A 25,905-nucleotide genomic window follows, 5' to 3' on the forward strand; every position below is an offset into this window, starting at 1 on the left:
AGAGCAGACGGTGCTTGCGGGGCAGAGCTGAGGGTCCTAGGGACAAAGCATAAGGTCCTAGAGAGAGGCCGACAGCAGTGTCTCAAAGTAGGCGGAGGAGTGGGATGCAGAGGTGTCAGGATATGAAGTCTAGGGTGGTGAGCGGGGCTCGGGGTGGGACAAGAACAGAGAATCCTGAGAGGAAAGAGAATGAAATGCTGAGAAGGAAGAGCTGAGTCCAAGGACATCCTGAGAGGAAAGAACCAGGAATTCTGGGAGGTAACAGCAGAGAATGCTGGGATCTAAGAGCAGGGGACCCTAGGAGGTAAGAAAGACCAAAGAATGCTGGGAGCTAAGAGCAGGGGACCCTGGGAGGGAAGAAAGACCAAAGAATGCTGGGCGCTAAGAGCAGGGGACCCTGGGAGGGAAGACCAAAGAATGCTGGGCGCTAAGAGCAGGGGACCCTGGAAGGGAAGACCAAAGAATGCTGGGCGCTAAGAGCAGGGGACCCTGGGAGGGAAGAGCAAAGAATGCTGGGAGCTAAGAGCAGGGGACCCTGGGAGGGAAGAGCAAAGAATGCTGGGAGCTAAGAGCAGGGGACCCTGGGAGGGAAAACCAATGAATGCTGGGAATTAAGAGCAGGGGACCCTGGGAGGAAAGACCAAAGAATGCTGGGAACTAAGAGCAGGGGATCCTGGGAGGGAAGACCAAAGAATGCTGGGAGCTAAGAGCAGGGGACCCTGGGAGGGAAGAGCAGGGGATCCTGAGAAGGAAGTGCAGGTATTCCTAACAGACCCAACTCCTTGGGAGAAAGTGAGGCAAAAAGACCTGCCCCTGGGAGTGTTCTGCCACTGGCCATAGGGCATGTGAGGAACTGGGCAGAGGAGTCTGTAACCCTTGACCCCTCGCCTTCCAGCCTGGCCCCAGCACTTGGATATGGGCCAGAACCCTTGCCCACAGGGTCTTGGGGCAGCACAGGCAGCCAATCACTAGTCTTCCCTCAGTGGCCTCAGGAGGACAAAGCACTAGTTCCATGTCCACTCAGGCCCTTAGGTAAACCTAAAGCCCAACTTCCACTGGGCTGGAGGAACAGGGGTCCAGGTGGCCCCTGGCTGATGAGGTCAGCATGGCCATCCTGTCACGGCAGGCTCCGTGGGCAGCCCATTTCAGAAGCATGTCTTAGGCAGGCCTCAGTCCCCAGTGGTCCTGCCAGGACTGAGCCAAGAGACAGTGGCCCTTTGCGGCATATGCACATTTTCTCAGGCAGCCTTCCCCACCACCTTGGTCAACCTCTCATCCATTCTTTAACCTCAGAAAAAGAAGCAAAGTGATGCAATGTGACAGAGTATGTGAGGAGGAACAAAGCTTCCATCTAGCATCACCCTGTGGGCTTCCATGGAGCGTGGGACAGGCCAAAAAAGGTCTGTTCTCCCTTCCTCCTGCCTGGTTCCCTGGGGTCAAAAGTAGCAAGCTCAGAGTCAACAAAGCCAAACTGTGCCCATGGCCATGTCTGTGGTGAGGGTGGAAGAGGAGGCTTGGGCCTGCCTGTCTTAGCTGGACTCACTTGGAATCCCAGACACCAGCTTCAGGGGCCTCAGCACACGCACAGCCCTCAGTGTTCGCAGGTCAAAGTCAGTTCCAGCCGTGGCAAGGATCCTGGCAGGAACAAGAAGAAGAAGGGAAGTAAAGGTTTCCACATTGAGTCTAGAAGAGAACACACTCCTCCCACCACCTGGGTCATGTCTCCCAAGAGCTTCGTTCCTGTGTCCCCCGCACTGTCCAACCACAGGGCCAGCGCAGAAAGGCTTGCCAGGTGAGAGGAGGCAGGAACTAAATCCAGAAGCCTTCACAAGAATGTTCACAATCATTTCCATGACAAAATCTCCAGTTCAAAGGCACTATCTCTGAACAGACACTTGGCCCTTGGCATGGCAACAAATGTGTCCTCCAGTTGAGTCTATGCCTGACTCATATCCCCAAACCAACCCCAGCTGCACTTCAAGCTGCCTCCTGAGAGCCAGTGGTGAGTGAGAGTAGGAGGATGGAGCCTGAGCGACTCCCAAACTGACCCCCATATACCACCAGTCTTTCCCTTATCTCAGGAAGATGGGGACGTGGGATACTAGGAAGGCAGAATAAGGAAGCCACTGTGGTCAGTTCGATCAGCATAAAAACATACCCCGGTATCTCTCAAATTAAGACCAAAACAAAAGATCCCATATCTGCCTTCTACCACAGAGCTTTTCTCTGTTCCCTTCCCATCAGAACTCACTTGGCATCCATCCTTGGTCTCTTCACTTCCTTACCTCTCAGTGTCCCATCAGCTTTCTCCAACCAGGTTCTCATCCACCGCTCCGCTGAAATGCTACATCAAGCCTTCCCCTTGCCAATTCTAATGGCCAAGTCTCCTTTAAAGGGTGTGGTCTCTTGTCTTAAGTCAACTCTCTCCAGTTTTCCTCCAACTCCCTGGGGCCTCCTTCTTAGTTTCTTTTGCCAGCAATTCAAAATTTGGGTGCCCCAGGGCTCATTCCATATAGGCTCTACCCAATAGCTTTGAAGATCACAACGCGTCTGACTCCCAAATGTATATCTTTAACCCAGACCTGGAGCTCTAGGCTCATATATACGACTGCCTTTTTAACAGTTCCATATGGGTATTTTAAGAAGCATATCAAATATTATACAACTAAATAATTCTTTTTTTTACTTTAACACAAGTATAAAACACGTACCTTTTTCCTTAAGTTCAGAGTTGCTATATCACAGTGATTAAGAAACTCTGGATTCTTACTTCGAGTCCTGCTCTTCCCCTTTGTTCCCCCTCAGTGGATTGCACAGTCACCTGTTGTTTAAACCAGACCTGAAGATTCATCCCTGACTCCACTCCTTCTCTCATACACCACATCCAGTTACCCAACAATCCTACTGGCTCTGCCTCTAAAGTGCATCCAGGATTCTTGGTAAAGAAGGCTTTGTGACCACCTGCTCCAAACACATGGCAGTGACAGACAAAATGTGAGACAGAGCTGGGGGTCAAAAATAAGATAAATGTACAAGAAAAAACAAACAAACAAACAAAAGGGCCACAAAAAAAACCTTTCTATTCAAACCAAAATGCCAAGTTATCCAAGGAAACCTAATGCTAAGGAAGACATTCAACAGCATCAACTATTGAAAGAGGAAATTTGTTCAGAAAAAAACAGTAAACTATTAAACAAAAACATGTAGAAAAGGTAGAAATTTTAAAACTAGCTAGATCAATGGAATAGAATAACAACCCAGAAATAAATCCTCACATATATGTCAACTGATTTTCAACAAAGGTACCAATACCATTAAATGGAGAAAGAATAGTTTTTTCAACAACCAAGTAGAAGAATAAAGTTGGAACTTACCTTACACCATATACAAAAAGTAAGTCCAAATGGATAAAGATCTAAATGTAAGAGCTAAGACCAGAAAACTCTTAGAAGAAACACAGGGGAAAATGTTCATAACATTGGATTTGGCAATAATTTCTCAGATGCGACACCAAGAGCACAAACCATAAAAGAAAAAATAGATAAATGGAATTTCATCAAAAGTAAAAAGTTTTGTGCATCAGAGCAGGATCAACTCTCCCAGGCCACGGACCAGTACTGCTTTGTGGCCTGTTAGGAATCAGGCCACTCAGCAGGAGGTGTCAGCAGGCAAGCAAGCATTACTGTCTGAGCTCTGCCTCCTGTCAGATCAGTGGTGGTATTATATTCTCACAGAAGCATGAACCCTATTGTGAACTGTACATGCGAGGGATCCAGGTTGCATTCTCGTTATGAGAACCTAATGCCTGATGATCTGTCACTGACCCATCACCCCCAGATGGGGCCATCTAGTTGCAGGACAACAATCTCGGGGCTCCCAGTGATTCTATATTATGGTAAGTCGTATAATTATTTCATTATATATCACAACGTAACAATTATTGAAATAAAGTGTACAACAAATGTGAGAACGCACTTGAATCATCCCAAAACGATCCCCCTGACCTCTGGTCTGTGGAAAAATTGTCTTCCAGGAAACCAGCCCCGGTGCCAAAACGGTTGGGGACCACTGCATCAGAGGGTGCCATCAAAACGTGAAAAGACAGCCTGCAGCATGGGGGAAAATATCTGCAAGTTATATGTCTAATAAGGGACCAATATCCAGAAAATATACATCCTCTTACAACTCAACAACAACAAAAACAACCCAACTGTAAAATGGGCAAAGGACTTGAATGAACATTCTTCCAAAGAAGATATACAAATGGCCAATAGATACATGAAAAGATGCTCAACATCATTAATCATTAGGGAAGTGAAAATCAAAACCACAATGAAATATCATTTCATACCCATTACAACAGCTATTATTGGCTGGGTACAGTGGCTCACGCCTGTAATTCCAGCACTTTAGGAGGCCAAAGTGGGCAGATCACCTGAGGTCAGGAGTTCGAAACCAGCCTGGCCAAAATGGCACAAAACCCCATCTCTACTAAAAATATAAAAATTAGCCAGACACGGTGGCAGGCTATTTCACAGCTTTATACCTCAACATCGGAAAAATGTTTAAAACAATGTTGAGGGGTAAAGGCTAGCTGTGAAATAATTATATATCCGTTTGTAAATACACAGACACACTCATACTCTTCATTATTTATGGACATACACACAGTGAAAGGTGGAATGCCCACACACCCATGTGCACTGGCAGGATAAACAGAAATCAGGACAGCTGCTACCACAGGGAGAAAAAGAGAAAGAGAAGAGAATCTACCGGGGGAGTGTACTCAGAAGACTTCGACCACATCTGTAATATTTTATTTCTCTAAAAATCTCCCAAGCTAACTGCCAATGTACAGGGAAATGCAGACCAGGGGAGCATGATAAGTAAGACAACACACCGGCATGCAGAGGAGCACATATGTTAAATAAGACAAGACACAAGCATGAGGCAGAACATGTATGTTAAATAAGACAAGACACAAGCATGAGGCAGAACACATATGTTAAATAAAACAACACGCAGGCGTGCAGTCAGCAAGACTGAAACTGGAAAAACAGGTGACCCAGGCAGTGAACAGCTCCTGAAAAGCTCCAATTCCATTCCCAAGAAAGACAAATTACACAGGAGGAAAACCTTCTCTCTCCCTTCACCTTATACCTTTTCTGTCTACAAGGCACCAGGACACTCTCTGGCAAATGCTGAAATGTCAGCAAAGTGGCCTCAGAAGTCACGTTGGCAAGCAAAGACATGAAAGACAGAAACGCATTTTAACACAGAAGACTGCTATGATCCTCTGGGACAGGAAAACAACTCTTCTTTTTAACAAAGACTTCAAAGGTGCTTAGACCCAGGCTGGACATATCTATAATCTTTAGAGCCATAAAAACACAAAATCCACTTAAATGGTGTAAGCAGCCCTCTGGAATAAATTACAACCTAACTGCAGCCTACTGGGGCTCTGAGGCCTCCAGTATTGAGTTGAGAGGCCCTTGCCATAGTCCACCAGCATTTTTCAGGAAAAAAATCTGGTCTACACTCCAGCCACTCCAGCCAGCAAATGTGATGAGGCAACCCAGAGAGGACAAGGGAAGGGAACCTCCATTCACTTGTTAGGAGGTGACAGTGTCTTCAGCAAACCAGCATGTTTAACCCCAGGAAGGCTGAGAATTAAACGTAGCAGTGTTTGTGAAAAATCAGATTTTCTGAATTAATTTTTTTGAGTTATGATGAAAAATTTATCAGACCATATAAAGCTGTACTTAGCATCATATTGGTCCTATGATTCTAATTTAAAATATGCAATGGAATAACTGATTGAGATTTGTGATTTTAAGTTGAAAATCTAGTAAGTTTATAGAAAGTATTGAACCATTTAAGCAAATATATGATTCACCATATTTAAACTTTAATTTATTCAATACATAATACTTAAGTACTTAGGAAGGTATAGTTACAATAAATTTATATAAACAAAAATTTAAATGTCTAACATTAAGTTTATAAAATAGGATAAAACATTACTTAGAATCTTATTGAAAATGAATGTTAAAAATTGCTAAATATGGGCTGGGCGCGGTGGCTCAAGCCTGTAATCCCAGCACTTTGGGAGGCCGAGGCGGGTGGATCAGAAGGTCAAGAAATCGAGACCATCCTGGTCAACATGGTGAAACCCCGTCTCTACTAAAAATACAAAAAATTAGCTGGGCATGGTGGCGCGTGCCTGTAATCCCAGCTACTCAGGAGGTTGAGGCAGGAAAATTGCCTGAACCCAGGAGGCAGAGGTTGCAGTGAGCCGAGATCGTGCCATTGCACTCCAGCCTGGGTAACAAGAGCGAAACTCCGTCTCAAAAAAAAAAAATTGCTAAATATACAAAAAATATACAAAAAATTGTATACACAATTTTTCCTAAGTTGAATCTAAAAGCATGTTTTTTTTTTTTTTTTGAGATGGAGTCTCACTCGATTGGCCAGGCTGGACTGCAGTGGTGAGATCTCAGCTCACCACAACCTGTGCCTCCTGGATTCAAGCAATCCTCCTGCCTCAGCCTCCCAAGCAGCTGGGACTGCAGGCGTGCACCACAATGCCTGGCTAATTTTTGTATTTTTAGTAGAGACAGCGTTTCACCATGCTGGCCAGGCTAGTTTCAATCTGCCTGACCTTGTGATCCGCCTGCCTCGGCCTCCCAGAGTGCTGCAATTACAGGCGTGAGCTACTGCGCCTGGTCCCTAAAAGCTTTTAAAAACCCAATGCTTTTGGATTTCTAACTAAAAATTGAATGTTGACCTTTAGAAATGAGTTTCTGAAAAATATTTTCTATGCACAAAATCCATTCTTAAGAGTACTAACAAACCCACATTTATCATGAAGATTTTCTTAAAGCCAGATAACAAAATAAGAGGTACCACCATAATTCTCATTTCATATTGTTTTAAGAGTTCTCGTCAACATAATAAACATGAATAGGAAATAAGGAAAGAAATAGACAAAATGATCATCACTGGCAGACAATGATAAAACTCCCAGAAACTTGGTTAAGAAGAGAGGTTCCTGAAGTGTTGGTCTAGGACCAGCAGTCTCAGAATCACCTGGGAGATCATCAGCAAATTCCTGAGGGGGTGGGGGTGAGCAGTGCAGTGGCTCACACCTATAACTCCAGCCCTTTGGGAGGCAGAAGTGGGAGAATCGCCTGAGCCCAGGAGTTCAAGATTAGCCTGGGCAACATAGTGAGACCCATCTCTACAAACAGAATTTTTTTTTTTTTTTTTTTTGAGACGGAGTTTCGCTCTTGTTACCCAGGCTGGAGTGCAATGGCACGATCTCGGCTCACCGCAACCTCCGCCTCCTGGGTTCAGGCAATTCTCCTGCCTCAGCCTCCTGAGTAGCTTGGATTACAGGCATATGCCACCATGCCCAGCTACTTTTTTGTATTTTTAGTAGAGACGGGGTTTCACCATGTTGACCAGGATGGTCTCGATCTCTCGACCTTGTGATCCACCCGCCTCGGCCTCCCAAAGTGCTGGGATTACAGGCTTGAGCCACCGCGCCCGGCCTCACTACAAACAGAATTTTTTTAAATTAATGAGGCATGGTGGCACACACCTGTAGTTCCACCCTCAGAAGGCTAAGGTGGGAGGATGGCTTGAGCCCAGGAGGTTGAGGCTGCAGCGAGCCATGATCACACCGCTGCACTCCAGCCTGGGCAACACAACGGAACAAGATCCTGTCTCTCAAGGAAAAAAAAAGGAGAGAGAAATAGTAAAGATACATATTTAAAAAGAAAGAAATGCAGCCAGGCGCGGTGGCTCACGCCTGTAATCCCAGCACTTTGGGAGGCCGAGGCGGGTGGATCACGAGGTCAAGAGATCGAGACCATCCTGGTTAACATGGTGAAGCCCCGTCTCTACTAAAAATACAAAGATTAGCTGGACATGGTGGTGCGTGCCTGTAATCCCAGCTACTCCAGAGGCTGAGGTAGGAGAATTGCCTGAACCCAGGAGGCGGAGGTTGCGGTGAGCCAAGATCGCGCCATTGCACTCCAGCCTGGGTAACGAGAGCGAAACTCCATCTCCAAAAAAAAAAAAGAAGAAGACACACGCTATTCCTGGATGGACAGACAGAATATGTATTTATTTATAAACTTGATTCTCCTGAAACCACTTTAGACACTGATAAATGAAACAAAATCCCAACAGGAGTTCTTGGGACTACAACAAAATGATCTCAAAATCTACCTGGAAAACTAAGTAGGCAAAACATTAAAGAAGGGTTCAAAAAAGAAAAAAGCAAGGAACACGGGACTGGCTTCATGAAACATTAAAACACTCCTCTGAGCTGCACAACAGGACCACAGGTGCCGAGAGAGCCCAGCAACGCGCATGAGTCAAAATGAGGCGTGACCAAATGATGTGAAGGTGAAGAGTTTTTTGTTTTTGAGACAGAGTCTCGCTCTTGTTGCCCTGGCTGGAGTGCAATGGCGCAATCTCCGCTCACTGCAAACTCCGCTTCCCAGGTTCAAGTGACTCTCCTGCCTCAGGTCCCCGAGTAGCTGGGATTACAGGTGCCTGCCACCAAACCCAGCTAATTTTTTGTATTTTCAGTAGAGACAGGAATTCACTATGTTGGTCAGGTTAGTTACGAACTCCTGACATCAGGCGATCCACCCGCCTTGGCCTCCCAAAGTGTTGGGATTGCAGGTGTGAGCCACCACACCTGGCCAAGGATTTTTTAATAGCATAATTTACAGGGGAAACAAAAGTTATACAACTTTGAGGCATTTGTCCCAAGGAAATAATCAGAGACGTACAAAGATGTATGTATGTGTTTTGATGTATCTACAAGAGCAAAATAGGAAATAGCCTACATGCTTGACAGGAAGAATGTAACAGTCCTGCCCACAAGGCAGAATCGTCTCTTCAGAGGACACCTGGCGGTGGGGGTTACTGGGATGTCAGACCTCCGTGTGCAGCGAGCACTGCGGGGGCCCTTGCCCTGCATCTTGTAAAAGCCTGCACAGCTGCACCAGGTGGCCAGCCCACGACAGAAGCGGGGTGCCTGCAGTAACCCTGGAGTGTGATACCAATTGTGTAACTAAAAACCTACACACAGAAAAAGCTTGGAAGGAAGGAAATAGCTCAAAATATTAACAGTGAATATCTCAAGATGGTGTCAGTGTGTGTCATAAAATAAGAAAATCAATATGTTTTGCATACAGAAAAGAAAAATATTTATCCTCTGCTGACATTTAAACAAATACTAAATTAAATAACTTTGAGGTATTTAAATTAAATGTTATATTAACAACAATAGAAAAAAGGAAATTACAGTACACACTTGTGAACTTCACAAGCATTAAATACCAATACAAACATTGGGTGCTTTATATGTCCGGAAGCCTTAGGCTCTAGAAAAATCCTACTGAAAAGCAAGGAGGCAACAGCTGCCTTAGAGAGGAGGGGTGTCGGGGAGGGGCTCAGAGCCAGAGGGACCTCTCACTCCACCCCCACTTTCCCCTTCTCCAGGAGGAACCCATGTTTTCCTTCTTAGCTCCAGGCCTGGCACAGTACCTGGTAGGCAGTGTGCACTCAATAAATGTTAGTGGAGAAATTTCCAAAATGAAATGGCAAAGAATCCCAGAGGTAACTCACAAAAGTAAACACTGTTTAGTAATGTGTGAATATGCTCATGCTCATCAGTAATGGAAGCAAACAATAAAACAGCAACAATGTACAGGTGTATACTGAATAAATTAACAAGAGCTTTGGCAAGCGCCAGTGGTGACAAAGCTGACATTAAAACTTATGATTTAGACCAGGTGGGGTGGCTCACACCTGTAACCCCAGCACTTTGGGAGACTGAGGAGGGCAGATCACTTGAGGTCAGGAGTTTGACACCAGCCTGGTCAACATGGTGAAACCCCATCTCTACTAAAAATGCAAAAACTTAGCCAGGTGTGATAGCGGGCACCTGTAGTCCCAGCTACTTGGGAGGCTAAGGCAGGAGAACTGCTTGAACCCTGGAGGTTGAGGGTGCAGTGAGCCGAGATCACATCACTGCACTCCAGCCTGAGCGACAGATCTAGACTCTGTCTGAAATAAAAAAACAGAACACAAAACACCCCTATGATTTACACAGAACTGGTGAATACAAATGATACATCCCGTTTGGAAAACAACTTGGCAGATGTATGAGGAGCCATGAAATTGTTTAAACACTTTTACCCAATCCACTCTGAAAATCTGTACCATCAAAATAATGCAAAATCAAGAAGCTTCAGTTACAAAGACATTCATCACAGTGTTATTAGAAAGCCAGCCATGCCCACGACATCATGCTAGCAGATGATGAACTGAAAGAGGCTCACACAACACAAAGTGAAGGAAGCCAGACACAAGGACATGGATGAAGTGACTCACTCACAGGAAAGCCCAGGACCGACAATCCACAGGGCGGGAGGAAGACGCAGCTGCTGGGGCTGCAAAGGGAGGGGAGGGGAAAGACAGCAGATGGGGGAGGGATTCTGCTGGGGATGACGGATATGTTCTAAACTTAGCTTGTGGTGTGGTTGTAGAACTCTGTGAACATCTAAACCCACCGAAGTTCACTGTTTACGGGACATACTGTCAGAGGGTAGAAGCACAGGATGAGGATTTCCCCAGTGAGCTGCGATAGGCCAGGCACAGTGGCTCACGTCTGTAATCCCAACATTTCTTCACTCCTGAGGTCAGGAGTTCGAGACCAGCCTGGGCAACATAGCAAAACCCTGTCTCTACTAAAAATACAAAAATCAGCTGGGCATGGTGGCGTGTGCCTGTAATCCCAGCTACTAAGGAGGCTGAAGCAGGAGAATTGCTTGAATCCAGGAGGTGGAAGTTGCAGACATGGACACAGGGACACACAGACACACAGCACACAGGACATGAACACAAAGACACACAGGCACAGACACAGACACAGAGACACACAGACAGGGCACAGACACAGACATACAGCACAGACACGGACACAGGGACACAGACACAGGACACGGACACAGGGACACACAGACACAGGGCACAGACACAGACACAGACAAAGGGACACACAGACACAGGGCACAGACACGGACACAGGGACACAGGGACAAATGGCACAGACACGGACACACGGCACAGACACACAGACATATGGCACAGACACAGCATAGACACACAGCACAGACACAGACACAGGGACGAACAGATACAGACACAGGGACACACAGACACACACACAGACACATAGACACAGGGACACATGGCACAGACACAGGGACATTCAGACATACACACAGACACAGGGACACACAGCACAGACACAGACACAGGGACACGCAGACACACACACAGACAGGGACACACAGCACAGACACAGACACAGGGACACACAGACACACACAGACACAGGGACACAAGGCACAGACACAGGGACACTCAGACATACACACAGACACAGGGACACATGGTATAGACACAGGAACACTCAGACATACACACAGACACAGGGACACACAGACACACACACAGACACAGGGACACAGACACATAGACACAGGGACACACAGCACAGACACAGACACAGGGACACACAGCATAGACACAGGGACACTCAGACATTCACACAGACACAGGGATACACAGACACACACACAGACACAGGGACACAGACACATAGACACAGGGACACAGGGACACAGACACATAGACACAGGGACACACAGCACAGACAGGCACAGGGACACACAGACACACACACACAGACACAGGCACACATACACACAGGAACACACAGACACACACACAGACACAGGCACACATACACACAGGAACACACAGACACACACACAAAGACACAGGGACACAGACACATAGACACAGGGACACACGGCACAGACACAGGGACACATGGCACAGACACAGACACAGGGACACACAGCATAGACACAGGGACACTCAGACATACACACAGACACAGGGATACACAGACACACACAGACACAGGGACACACACATAGACACAGGGACACACAGCACAGACAGGCACAGGGACACACAGACACACACACACACAGACACAGGCACACACACACATACACACAGGAACACACAGACACACACACAAAGACACAGGGACACAGACACATAGACACAGGGACACACGGCACAGACACAGGGACACACGGCACAGACACAGACACAGGGACACACAGACACAGGGACACACGGCACAGACACAGAGACACACAGACACACACAGACACAGTGACACACACACATAAACACAGGGACACACAGCACAGACACACACACAGACACAGGGACACACACACAAACACAGGGACACACGACACAGATACAGAGACGAATAGACACAGACACAGAGACACACAGACACATACACAGACACGGGGACACATGGCACAGACACAAGGACACTCGGCACACACAGACACAGGGACACAGGGCACAGACACAGACATAGGGACACAAAGACACACATACACAGACACGGGGACACACGGCACATAGAGACATGGCACAGACCCACGGCATAGACATGCCAGCAGTCACACCTGTGAAGTCCCGCCCTCACTCTGACACCCAAGGTCAGGGAGTGCTCCCAGCCCCACAGAGGGAAGAAAGACTGGAACCACACTGCTGCAGGCTTCATCTGGGTCCCTAGCCCTAACCCTGACCCAGAACTCACCCCACAACCCCCAGACTCTAGGTCCCAGCCATGCACCCTCCGCATGGGCCAGGAGGGCACCCTGCCTTTCCACAGCTGTCTGTGAGGAGCTTCTGGGGCACATCCCAGCCAGGCCTGGTCTAGCCTCCTCCACACCGCTCAGCCCAGCCATACCCCACACAGCCCTATTTCTGAAAATGCCAAGAGCTGGCATAGATGACTGGGGACTCAGAGCTGTTACTTGTCCACAAGAAACTACTGAAGCTCCCCTGTCCCCGTGCATCTGGCTGGCCACTCCTGGCTTGCCCCTGTGCCCCTGTCCTCGCTTCTTGCTGCCCCCTGTAGGGCAGAGCCCTACCTGTGCTCCATCAACCCGCTGCAGCCCTCAGAGGGTCAGCACTGAGCCGGGGAGACTACAGATCCTGTGCAGGTGCAGGGTCCCTGGGCCAGGGCAGGTGGGGCAGATGCCAGTCAGGCCCAGCCCAGGGAGACCGTTCACTATTCTTAGGCTGGTTCTACATGGGAGCCACGCTGGCAGGGGAGGCACTGTCCCTGGGATCTGCTTCGTCACTGACTTTCAGGGCACTGGTTCTCACTCAGAAGCCTGCTTGCAATTGCCATGGAGATAGCCTGTGGGCCTCTGCTAAAGATGCCGCAGCACCCCCTCGGCCTCCCCACCCAGTCCCTGCTCCAACAGGCCAAGAAGTAGAAGCCACCTAGCCTGCTCCAAAGCAAGGACCGGGAAGAATAAGAGCTGGACATGGCAAGTGGGGATCCCATCCCCAAGCACAAACGTGTAAGCCATCTACTACATACCAGGGACTCTCATGACACCCTCAGGGGTTACACCATTACACAGTTCTTTGTAAGACAAGAAAACTGAGGTTAAGAGAGCACATCCCAATCCCAGCACTTTGGGAGGCTGAGGCAGGTGGATTACCTGAGGTCAGGAGCTCAAGATCAGCCTGGCCAACATGGTGAAACCCCATCTCTACCAAAAATACAAAAATTAGCCAGGCGTGGTGGCCGGCGCCTGTAATCCCAGCTACTCAGGAGCTGAGGCAGGAGAATCACTTTAACCCAAGAGTTGAAGTTTGCAGTGAGCCGAGATCACGCACTGCACTCTAGCCTGGGCGACAGTGAGACTCCATCTCAAAAAAAATGAAAGACAGCACATTCCATGTGTCCAGACTCACAAACAAGGAGCAGGTGGTGCTCGGGCCTGGGCCCCAGAATGACAATGCCGTACCCACACAGCAGCACAGCAACACACATGGACACACGCTGTGGCCAGCCCCACATGAGTGCCACGGTCCCCGCTCAAAACACAGGGAGGTTCCTGCCACGTGCAGAAAGCTCCCCATTGTGCCCCTAAAGAGGGCTGCAGGACAGAATGGGGATCCCACAGAGTGGACACTATGGCCGCTAAGCCCCAAACCAACTGCTTCAGGGAAAAGTAGGTGGCCCTCGTAGGAAAGGCTTCACAGCCCTCGTGCTGACCCCCTGACCCGTCACTCTCATTTCCACTAGGGCACTGGGCTGGCTGTAGTGCCCGGTCCAGCTCAGAAGAGGTCAAGGGCAGCAAAGCTCTGAGCAGTAAGGCCACCATAGCCTGGGATGGGGCCTGGTCAGCAACCACGAAAACTGCACGCCTGCAGTCCCAGCTACCAGGGAGGCTGAGGCAGGCAGCACACCCTGTCCCCTTCAGGACCGGGCTTGGTGAGGCCCAACTAAAGCAGAGGGTTTAAGTAAGATCCAGGCCGGGCCTGGTGGCACACGCCTATAGTCCCAGCTACTAGGGAGGCTGAGGCAGAAGAATAACTTGAACCCAGGAGGCAGAGGTTGCAGTGAGCTGAGATCATGCCACTGCACTCCAGCCTGGGTGACAGAGGGAGGTTCCATCTAAAAAATAATAACAATAATAAATAACTAAGATCCAGAGTCTCAGAAATTATGTGGAAATGTCCAACTTTCAGTGAAAAAATCACTATCTTATGAAAAACAAGGGAGATCTAACCCTAGATGAAAAAAGACAATAAAATGCCAACACCAAGATAACAGATATATTAGAATTACCCGATAAATATTTGTAAAGCAGTTATGATAAAAATAATTCCACAATTAGAAAGATCCTTGCAACTAACCAAAAAAAAAACAGAAAATACCCTCAGTGAAAGAGATTAAAGAAGAATCAAATGAAATTTTTACAACTAAAAAATACAATAAACAAAATAAAAACTAAGTGGATGGGCCAGTTACAGAATAGAGGGGACAGAGGAAAGAATTAACAAATATATTAAAAAATTACAGGCTGGGCGCAGCGGCTCACGTCTGTAATTCTAGCACTTTGGGAGGCCGAGGCAGGCAGATCATGAGATGAAGAGATCAAGACCATCCTGGCCAACATGGCGAAACCCCATCTCTACTAAAAAATACAAAAAATAGCTGGGTGTGATGGCGCACGCCTGTAGTCCCAGCTACTTGGGAGGCTGAGGCAGGAGAATTGCTTAAACCTGGGAGGCGGACGATGCAGTGAAATGAGATCATGCCACTGTACTCCAGCCTGGCACCTGGCAACAGAGTGAGACTGTCTCAAAAATAATAATAATAATAATAATAATAATAGAAATTACCCACTATGAACAGAGAACATGTAGACTTAAGAAAAAAAAAGGGACTGGGTGCGGTAGTTTATGCCTGTAATCCCAGCACTTTGGGAGGCCCAGGTGGGTGGATCACCTGAGGCCAGGAATTCAAGACCAGCCTGGCCAACATGGTGAAACCCCATCTCTAGTAAAAAAGAATACAAAAATTAGCCTGGTGTGGTGGCATGTGCCTGTAATCCCAGCTACTCGGGAGGCTGAGGCAGGAGAAAAATGCTTGAACCCAGGAGGCAGAAATGGCAGTGAGCCAAGACAGCACCACTGCACTCCACCCTGGGCAACAGAGAGAGATTCCATCTCAAAAAAAGAAAAAGAAAAAAGAAGGCCAGGCATGGTGGCTCACACCTATAATCCCAGCACTTTGGGAGGCTGAGGTGGGAGGATTGCTTGGGTCCAGGAGTTTTAAACCAGCCTGGGCAACAGACTCCATCTCCACAAAAAAATCTTAAAAATTATTCAGGCATGGTGGTGTGTGCCTGTAGCCCCAGCTACTCAGGAGTCTGAGATAGGAGGATTGCTTCAGCCCGAACAACAGTGTGAGACCCTGTCTCAAAAAGTAAAAAGAAAGAAAAACCAAGAAGAAGAAGAAGAACAGAGCCTCAAGGAACTATGGAACCATAATATTAAAATCATCAGAGTTCCAGGAAAAAAAGGAGACTGAAGGCAGGGCTCAAAGCTGTAATGGCTGAGAACTCCCCACACTTGGTAGGAGAAATAAACCTACAGATTCGAGCAGTAGAGTGGACCCCAAACAAGATCAACTCAAAGATAATCAAAACCAGATACATCACAGTCAAATTTCCAAAAACTAGAAACAAAAATTGAAAGCATTCAGAGGAACATGATACCTTACCTATTTAGAAAAGCAACTCAGCTGACAGATTTCTCATCATAAGCCATGAAGTTCAGAGGAAAGTTGTACAATATTTTCAGATGCTGAAAGAATTGTCAACCCAGATATCTATACCCAGCAAAATATCTTTGGGGACTAAAGGGGAAATCAGGTCATTCTCAGGTGAACAAGTACTAAGAGAATTTGTCACCAGCAGACCTATCCTAAAAGAATAATTAAAGAAATTTCTCTAAACAGAAGGAATATGATTTTTTAAATTGTTGACCATTAGGAAGAAAGTAAACTGGAAAGAATAAAAATATGGGTAAATAAAATTTCCTTCTCCCTTTGAGTTTTCTGAATTATGTTTGATGTTTGAAGCAAAAAATTACAGCACACTCTGATGTGCTTCTAAATATATGCAGAGGAAATATTTAAGAAAACTGTATTATAAATGGAGTAAGGTAGTGGCACATAAGTAAGACTTCCATGCTTGAACTGGTAAAACAACAGCACCAGAAGACTGGGATAAGTTATGTACATGTAATGCAATACTTAGCACAACCTCTAAAAATCTATACAAGAGAGACACCAAAAATACTATAGAAAATAAAAAAGAATTCTAAAATAAGTGCAAGTAACCTTTAGGAAGTCAGGAAAAAGAAACCAGAAAATATGAAAACAGAGATATCAAACAGAACAAATTTTAAACAGAACAAAACAAAAATTAAAATAGCAGACCTAAGTTCTAACATAATAATAATTATATCAAATGTAGATGGTCTAAATTAGCAGTCCCCAACCTTTTTGGCACCGAGGACCAGTTCTGTAGAAGACAGTTTTTCCACAGATGGGGCTGGGGTTGGGGATGGTTTCATGATGAAACTACTCTATCTCAGATCATCAAGCATCAGTTAGATTATCACAAGGAGCACACAACCTAGATCCCTCACATGCACAGTTCACACTAGGGCTCCTGCTCCTATGAGAATCTAATGCCACTGCTGATCTGACAGGAGGCAGAGCTCAGGTGGTAACGCTTGCTCACCCACCACTACCTCCTGCTGTGCAGCCCAGTTTCTAACAAGCCACAGACTGGTACTGGTCCATGGCCCAGGGCTTGGGGACCCCTGGTCTAAAGAAACCAAATAAAAGACAGAATTGATATAATGGACTACAAAACATGACCCAACCATATGCTGTATACGAACAACTTATTTCAAATATAGCAAGTTGAAATATAGGCAACTTAAAGTAAAAGGATGGAAAAGGAACAATGCACATATTGATCAAAGAAAAGCAACAGTGACTCTGTTTACATCAGATAAAGTAGACTTCAGAGGAACAAAAATTACCAGAGACACAGAGATACAGATATAAATGAAGTCTCTCCAGAAGACACAGCAATCCTAAACAAGAATGTCTTCGTCCATTTGCGCTGTTATAATAAAATACCTGAGACTAGGTAATTTATAAATAATGGAAATTTCTTTCTCACAGTTCTGGAAGCTGGGAAGTCCAAGATCAAGACACCAGTAGGTTCAGTATCTAACAAGGGCCCATTCTCTGCTTCCAAGATGGCACCTTGTTCCTATATCCTCCAGAGGGGAGGAATCCTGTGTCCTCACAGTTCCTCTTCAGCCACTTTTTAAAGCACTAATCCCATCCATGAGGGTAGATCCCTCATGGGTTCATCATCTCCCAAAGGCTCCTCCTCTTAATATTCAATATTGTTGCATTGAGGATCAAGTTTCAACATGAACTTTGGACACAACACAAACATTCCAACCATAGCAGTATGTATACCAAACAATAGAGCTTCAAAATACATGCAGCAAAAACTGAAGGGCCTGGAGGGAAAAATAGACAAATTCAAAATTATAGAAGGGAGATGTCAACAACCCTCTCTCAACAGTTGATAAAGCAACTAGACAGAGCATTAGCAAGGACATAGAAGAATTCAGTAACATCTTAAACAGATACTCACCTACATTCATAGAACACTCTACACAGTAACTGCAGTATATCCATTCTTTCCAAGTGCCCATGGAACATATACCAAGATAAACCACATCCTGGGCCAAAAGCAAACCTTCACTAATTTTAAATTTTTGGAATCAGGCCGGTCACAGTGGCTCACGCCTGTAATCCCAGCACTTTGAGAGGCTGAGGCGGGCAGATCACGAGGTCAAGAGATCAAGACCATCCTGGCCAACATGGTGAAACCCCATCTCTACTAAAAGTACAAAAAATTAGCCGGGTGTGGTGGTGCGTGCCTGTTATCCCAGCTACTTGGGAGGCTGAGGCAGGAGAATTGCTTGAAACCAGAAAATGGAAGTTGCAGTGAGCTGGAATTGAGCCACTGCACTCCAGCCTGGCGACAGAATGAGACTCTGTCTCAAAAAAAAAAAAGAAAAATTACTGAAATCACATAGAGTATATTACCTGACCACAGTGGAATCAAACTAGAAATGAATAATAAAAAGATACTGGAAAACCTCCAAACACTTAGAAACTAAATAACATATTCTAAACAATTTATAGGTCAAAAAGGTAGTCTAAAGCAAAATTTAAATTGAATATACGGAGGCCAGGCACTATGGCTCATGCCTGTAATCCCAACATTTTGTGAGGCCGAGGAGGGCAGATCACCTGAGGTCAGGAGTTGGAGACAAGCCTGGGCAACATTGCGAAATAGCATCTCTACTAAAAATACATAAATTAGCCTGTCATGGTGGCGTGGTCCCAGCTATTCGGAAGGCTGAGGCAGGAGAATCGCTTGAACCCAGGAGGCAGAGGTCGCAGTGATCCAAGATTGTGCCTCCAGCCTGGGTGATAGAGTGAGACTCCATCTCAAAAAATAAAATAATAATAATAATAATCAGGTTAAATGATAAAAGCACAAAATAAAAATACATTGAATTGAATTAAATCGAAAATGCAATATACTAAAATGTGTAGTATACAGCTAAAGTAGAGCTAAGAAGCAAATTTTTTGTTTTAGTTTTTGTCTTTTGAGACAGAATCTGTCACCTGGGCTAGAGTGCAATGGCACAATCTCAGCTCACTGCAACCTCTGCCTTCCAGGTTCAAGTGATTCTCCTACCTCAGCCTCCTGAGTAGCTGGGATTACAGGCACCCATCACCATGCCTGGTGAAGTTTTGTATTTTTAGTAGAGATGGAGTTTCACCTTGTTAGCCAGGCTGAACTTGAACTCCTGACCTCCGGTGATCCACCCGCCTTGGCCTCCCAAAGCGCTGGATTACAGGCATAAGCCACCTCGCCCGGCCTAAGAAGTGAATTTATAGAAAAAAAAAAAAAAAACTGCAATCACTAGTCTAAGCTGTTGCCACAGGAACAGGGAAAATGAAGAGAAAAATAAACTCAAAACAAACAGGATGAAGGAAGTAATAAAATAAAGGCAGAAATAAATGAAATAATAAGGGAAAAAAAGAGAAAATCAACCAAACAAACAGAGAGTTGGTTCTTTGGAAAAAACTGATATAACTGACAAATTTCCAGCAAGACTGACCAAAAGAAAAAACGGCACACACACAAGAACAAAAAGAGAAGACAAAAATTACCAATGTAAGAAACGAAACGAGAGATAGTACGAACCCTACAGACATCAAAAGGATAATGAGAGACTACTATGAACAACTCTACACACATAAATTCAACTGTGTGGAGTAAATGGACCACTTCCTCAAAAAAACACAAACTGACACAACTTACCCAATACAAAAAGGATAATTTGAATATCCATATAACCCTTAAGGAAATTGAATGCATACTTTGAAAGCTCCCAAAAAGGAAATCTCCAGGGCCATTGGATTCACTGCAGATTTCTAACAAATATTTAAAGAACTAACTCCATCTGTACACATGGCTTTTGGAAAACAGAAGAGAGGCCGGGTGCAGTGGCTCACGCCTGTAATCCCAACACTTTGGGAGGCCGTGGGCAGTAGATCACGAGGTCAAGAGATCGAGGCCATCCTGGCCAACACGGTGAAACCCTGTCTCTACCAAAAATATAAAAATGAGGCAGGCATGGTGGGGCACGCCTGTAGTCCCAGCTACTCTGGAGGCTGAGTGAGGCAGGAGAATCGCTTGAACCCGGGAGGCAAAGGTTGCAGTGAACTGAGATTGTGCCACTGCACTCCAGCCTGGTGACAGAGTGAGAGTCTGGTCTCAAAAAAAAAAAAGAAAGAAAGAAAGAAAATAGAAGAGGATGAACATTTCCCAATTCATTTTATGGAGCTCACATTACCCTTATATCAACACAAGACAAAGACCGTACCAAAAACAAAAAACCACAGACCAACAGCCTTCATGAATACATACGTAAAAATCCTTAACAAAATTTGAGCCAATAGACATCAGCAATATCAGAAGAATTACATACCATGACCATGTCTATTTCAGGGATGTATGGCTAGTTCAGTACTCAAAAACTCAATCATTATACACATGATCGTGCCAAAGCAAAAAAAGCATTTGGTAAAATCTAACAGTCATTTACTGCAGTAGCCCTTGGAAAAGTAGAACAGAGGGAAACTGCCTCAACTTACTAAAGAGCAACTACAAAACCCACCGCTAACATTATTCTTAATGGTTAAAGTCTGAATGTTTTCCTCCTTAAATCAGAGACAAAGCAGCAATGCCCTCACCACAGCACTCTCTTCGACATAGTACTAGAAGTTCTAGTAAATGCTTAATACGGTAAGAAAAGGAAAGGCATTCAGATTTGAAGAGAAGAAACAAAACTGCTTCTCTGTGCAGATTACACGTTTGTCAACAGGAAATTCCAGACAATGTACAAATAAATTGTCGTAGAACTACTGACAAGTTCGTTCCGCAAGGTTGTCAGATACATGATGAACATATAGAAATCTATGGTTTTTATATATACCAGCCATGGACATACAGACGCCAAAATTTTAAATACAACACCATCTACAATCACACAAATAAAAGAAATACTTAGATGTAAATGTAACAAAACACGTACAGGACTTGTACCCTTAAAGCTGCAAAATGTTGATGAAAGCAATCAAAGATGTACATAAATGGGGGCCCAGACCATGTTCCTAGATTGGAAGACTTAGCACAGCAAAAACGTTCACTCTCTCCAAACTAACGCACAGGTTTTTTGTTGTTTTTTTTTTGAGACGGAGTTTCGCTCTTGTTACCCAGGCTGGAGTGCAATGGCGCGATCTCAGCTCACTGCAACCTCCGCCTCCTGGGTTCAGGCAATTCTCCTGCCTCAGCCTCCCGAGTAGCTGGGATTACAGGCACGCGCCACCATGCCCAGCTAGTTTTTCATATTTTTAGTAGAGACGGGGTTTCACCACGTTGACCAGGATGGTCTCGATCTCTCGACCTCGTGATCCACCCGCCTCGGCCTCCCAAAGTGCTGGGATTACAGGCTTGAGCCACCGCGCCCGGCCAATGCACAGGCTTTATATAATTCCTATCAATATTTTTTGTGTATAATGACAAGATAATTCTAAAATTTATATAAAAGGCAAAGAAACTAGAATGGCTAAAATAATTTAAATGAAAAAGAACAAACTGAGAGGAGTAAGTCTACCCAATTTCAAGCCTTATTACATAACGACAGTGACCAGGACTTGTGGTTCGAGGGACAGACACACAGATCAATGGGACGGAATAAAGAACCCAGAAATAGATTCAGACAAGCATGCCCAGTTGATTTTTGATAAAGGCACAAAAGCAATTCAATGGAACAAATACAGCCCTTTCAACAAATGGTACTGGTGTAACTGGACATCCACTGGCAAGAAACAAAACAAACTCCTCAACCTAAACCTCACAGCTCATACATGTAAAATGTAAACTGACAAAACTTTTAGCAAAAGAAAATCACAGGAAAAATCATGCTCTAGGCTGGCAAAGAGTTCTCACCACAAGCCTCATCTACAAATGGAAAAACTGACAAATTGGACTTCATCAAAATCTAGAAGTTTTGCTCTGCGAAAGTTTCTATTAAGAAAATGGGCTCTCTGCTCCTCCCGTTGGACAGACGGCTGCAGCCCTGAGACACCACGGGGAAGGTGAAGGTCGAGTCAACGGATTTGGTCATATTGGGCGCCTGGTCACCAGGGCTGCTTTTAGCTCTGGTGAAGTGGGTACTGTCGCCATCAATGATCCCTTCACTGACCTCAACTACATGGTCTACACGTACCAGTGTGATTCCACCTACGGCAAATTCCGTGGCACTGTCAAGGCTGAGAACGGGAAGCTTGTCATCAATGGAGATCCCATCACCATATTCCAGGAGCAAGATCCCTCAAAATCAAGTGGGGTGATGCTGGCGCTGAGTACGTGGTGGAGTCCCCTGGCATCTTCACCACCACGGAGAAGGCTGGGGCTCGCTTGCAGGGGGAGCCAAAAGGGTCATCATCTCTGCCCCCTCTGCTGATGCCCCATGTTCATGATGGGTGTGAGCCATGAGAAGTATGACAGCAGCCTCAAGATCGTCAGCAATGCCTTCTGCACCACCAACTGCTTAGCACCCCTGGCCAAGGTCATCCATGACAACTTTGGTATTGTGGAAGGCCTCATGACCACCGTCCACACCATCACTGCCACCCAGAAGACCATGGATGGCCCCTCCAGGAAACTGGCGTGATGGCCGTGGGGCTCTCCAGAACATCATCCCTGACTCTACTGGCACTGCCAAGGCCGTGGGCAAGGTCATCCCTGAGCTGAATGGGAAGCTCACTGGCATGGCCTTCCGTGTCCCCACTGCCAACGTGTCAGTGGTGGACCTGACCTGCCGTCTGGAAAAATCTGCCAAATATGACAACTTCAAGAAGGTGGTGAAGCAGGCATCGGAGGGCCCCCTCAAGGACATCATGGGCTTCACTGAGCAACAGGTAGTGTCCTCTGACTTCAACAGTGACACCCATTCTTCCACCTTTGATGCTGGGGATGGCATTGCCCTCAGTGACCACTTTGTAAAGCCCATTTCCTGGTATGACAATGAATTTGGCTACAGCAACAGGGTGGTGGACCTCATGTCCCACACGGCCTCCAATTACTGAGACCCCTGGACCACCAGCCCCAGCGAGAGCACGAGAGGAAAAGAGGCCCTCACTGCTGGGGAGTCCCTGCCACACACACTGAGTTCCCCACCACACTGAATTGTGCCTCCTCACAGTTTCCATGCAGACCCCTTGAAGACGAAGGAGACTAGGGAGCCCCACCTTGTTGTGCACCATCAGTAAAGTCCCCTGTTTTTTTTAAACTGCCCTGCCAGCCTGCCCCATCCCTCCCACACTGACCCCTGGGAACTGGGCCCTGGGCTGAGACTCCCTTAACTCTCTCAGCTTACCCCAGCCTCACAACCTCACAGCCTCCAGCCCTGCCACTCACTGTCCTTACCACAAGCTCCCCAGACCCAAACCCCTCCAGCTACTGGGGCAGGAAATCCAGCCTCCGACTGACCCTCTTGATGGGACCCCTAAGGAGAAAGGTGCAGAGAGGGACGGTGCACACCTGCAGAACGCCCGCCCGGGGGCCCGGCCTGCAGTCAGTCAGGAGGAGAGACTAGGAGCACAGAGTGGGTCCTGGAGCACAGAGACTTCGCAGCTGGCAGAACACATACCCTGGTGGGGCCAAACCCTGGCTCCATCGTGCCCAGCAAGTTCCTGGCCCATATTAGGGACATATAAATAAATAACAGACAGCCAGGTCCAAGCCCCGTTTGCCTGGGGACAGCAGCCGGACCCCCATGAATGACAAAATTCCTCTGGGTTGAACTGAAACCTTTCTCCCTTCTCTCCCACCCGTGTACGTCTCCCCCTGGGAAAGTCTGTGGTATCCGAGAGCGGCCCTGAGCCTGGGTTCCTTCTGTCCCCCAGGCCACCTGGTGGAAGATTTGCAGAGAGGCCAACCCTCCCTCGGCTCTGCTGTGCCAGGCCAGGCGTATGAGACCCAGGCGTCTGCAGTGCTGGCCCCATGCTGCTTCTACCCAGGGAGTCTCCAGGTTTGGGCTCCTCAGGCATCTCCTCCCTGACTCATAGCACACACAGAGATATAGAGACCCCAGAGAAGACCCCACAGGACTGGAGCCTGATGCCAGGGTCAGTCTCCCACACACAGCACAGCCAAGACACGCACAGGTCTCATGCCCAGCCAGTGTGGACCCCCACCTCGCACAGAATCAGGAGACCCTAGGGGTTCCCAGCAGGCCCAATTCTGCCCTCCAGTCCAGGAGAATGTTAAGATCCCTGAAACGCAGGAAGGAGGAAGCAGGGAGGGAAGGAGGGGACACAGAGAAAGCCAGGCCCTCTATAAAGACCCAGCCAGGTGTGTGTGCTGCAGAGGGGGCTGGGATCCCACCCTACCAGAGCAGCGCCAGGCCTGTCCCCAGGATGCAGAGGCCACTGTCAGGAAGGGACACAGGGTCCTAGATGAGCAGCCACCTCCCGCTGCCCCACCTGGCCCTCACAGCCACACCACGTTGACTGCATGTGGGCAGGGGCCCTGCACTGTGGGTTCTCAGTGACACCACAGGACCAGGGGTCTGTGGAGTCCCTGGCCAGGTGATGCCTGGAGTGACCCCAGCCCCAGCCCCAGAACACGGGGGCACTCCCTGCCTTCCAGGGACCGCTTATCAGAACTCAGCCCCTGCTCCACTGGTTCCGGCCACAGTGGGAGTGAGGGAGGCAGGGTCAGGGCCTACAAAGGCCACTTCCAGCCTCAGGTGGGGAAGCAGAGAGGACGTCTGGTAAACCCCAGCCTGACCCCGCACCAGGAGTCGGGAGGCTGAACTTCCTGCAGGGCTGCAGACCCAAGGCTGAGGCAGAGAGCCTGGCGCAGAGGAGCTCAGCATGGCATGGACACGCCCAGCTCAGTCCACTTTCAAGCGTGTTCTGGCCACTCGGGCAGTGTCTCACCAACATTGTGTTCAGACATAATGTCAGGTCACTTTACGGGAAGGCAGTGTCCATGGGCTGCACACTTACACATGGCCGCTACTCCTGGGTGGATCCTCCTTGCCCATGGGGACCATCCGTGGGGCCCTCAGCTGGGCCTGGCTCTCCCTGTGCCCCAGAAGTGCCTGCCACCACCTGAGTCGGCAAAGCCCAAGAGAACAGGAGGCCACAGCAGTCACCCAGTGGCCGACAGCCGACCCAGGAAGCTCAGGGTCAGCACTGCCTCGACCCCTGAGCTCCATCGACCAGACTCGCTCCCGGTGCCACAGCCACACACCCCCTCTTCACCCCACAGGAGGCCGGATCCAGGGAGGAAGCTGGGCTCTAATTACATGTCCTGGAAAGAGATCCCAGTTTAATTTAGACTAAAACAAGAAGCTGTGGGTGGAAATGTCCCCCGGAGAGCCGCCTGCCTGAGCCAGGACACATTTCTCTGAAGTCCCCAAGGACAATGAACGGAAGCACCAGGCTGGAGCCACGACAGGGGTGGAGACGCCTGGGGCTTCTGGGCTCTGGGGGCCCTGACTTGTCACCCTGCCCCTGACCCCCAGATGAAACCAGCCCCACAGCCAGAGGCCGTGACAGGGGCTTCCTGAGGGGCCTGCGAGGGCAGAGGCAGAGACATGGGGACAGGACTGTGAGCACGGACATGTGTGAGACTGGCTGGGGCACAGAAGGGGGAGGCACCTGTGCTGATGGGTGACGGACTCTGGAGGCGCCACGGGACTTTCTGTGGGTTC

The 25,905-nt window shown here is 47.4% G+C and overlaps 1 protein-coding gene and 1 pseudogene across 8 annotated transcripts in view; one reads left to right on the forward strand and one right to left on the reverse strand.

Moving 5' to 3' along the window:
• Positions 1 to 25,905, reverse strand: part of CACNA1B (calcium voltage-gated channel subunit alpha1 B) — a 237,984-nt gene that overhangs the window by 201,940 nt on the left and 10,139 nt on the right. For all 8 annotated transcript variants that reach the window (XR_012516448.1, XM_074394405.1, XM_039461495.2 and 5 more), the window contains exon 4: positions 1,544 to 1,635. Coding sequence is in view for 7 of the 8 variants with exons in the window: in XM_074394405.1 (XP_074250506.1) it covers positions 1,544 to 1,635 (92 nt within the window). In the remaining variant the exon portion in view is untranslated. The remainder of the gene's footprint in view (positions 1 to 1,543; positions 1,636 to 25,905) is intronic.
• LOC141583436 (glyceraldehyde-3-phosphate dehydrogenase-like) lies at positions 1,719 to 23,338 on the forward strand (annotated as a pseudogene).

Source organism: Saimiri boliviensis, chromosome 2 (genome assembly GCF_048565385.1).
Source record: "Saimiri boliviensis isolate mSaiBol1 chromosome 2, mSaiBol1.pri, whole genome shotgun sequence".
NCBI lineage: Eukaryota > Metazoa > Chordata > Mammalia > Primates > Cebidae > Saimiri > Saimiri boliviensis.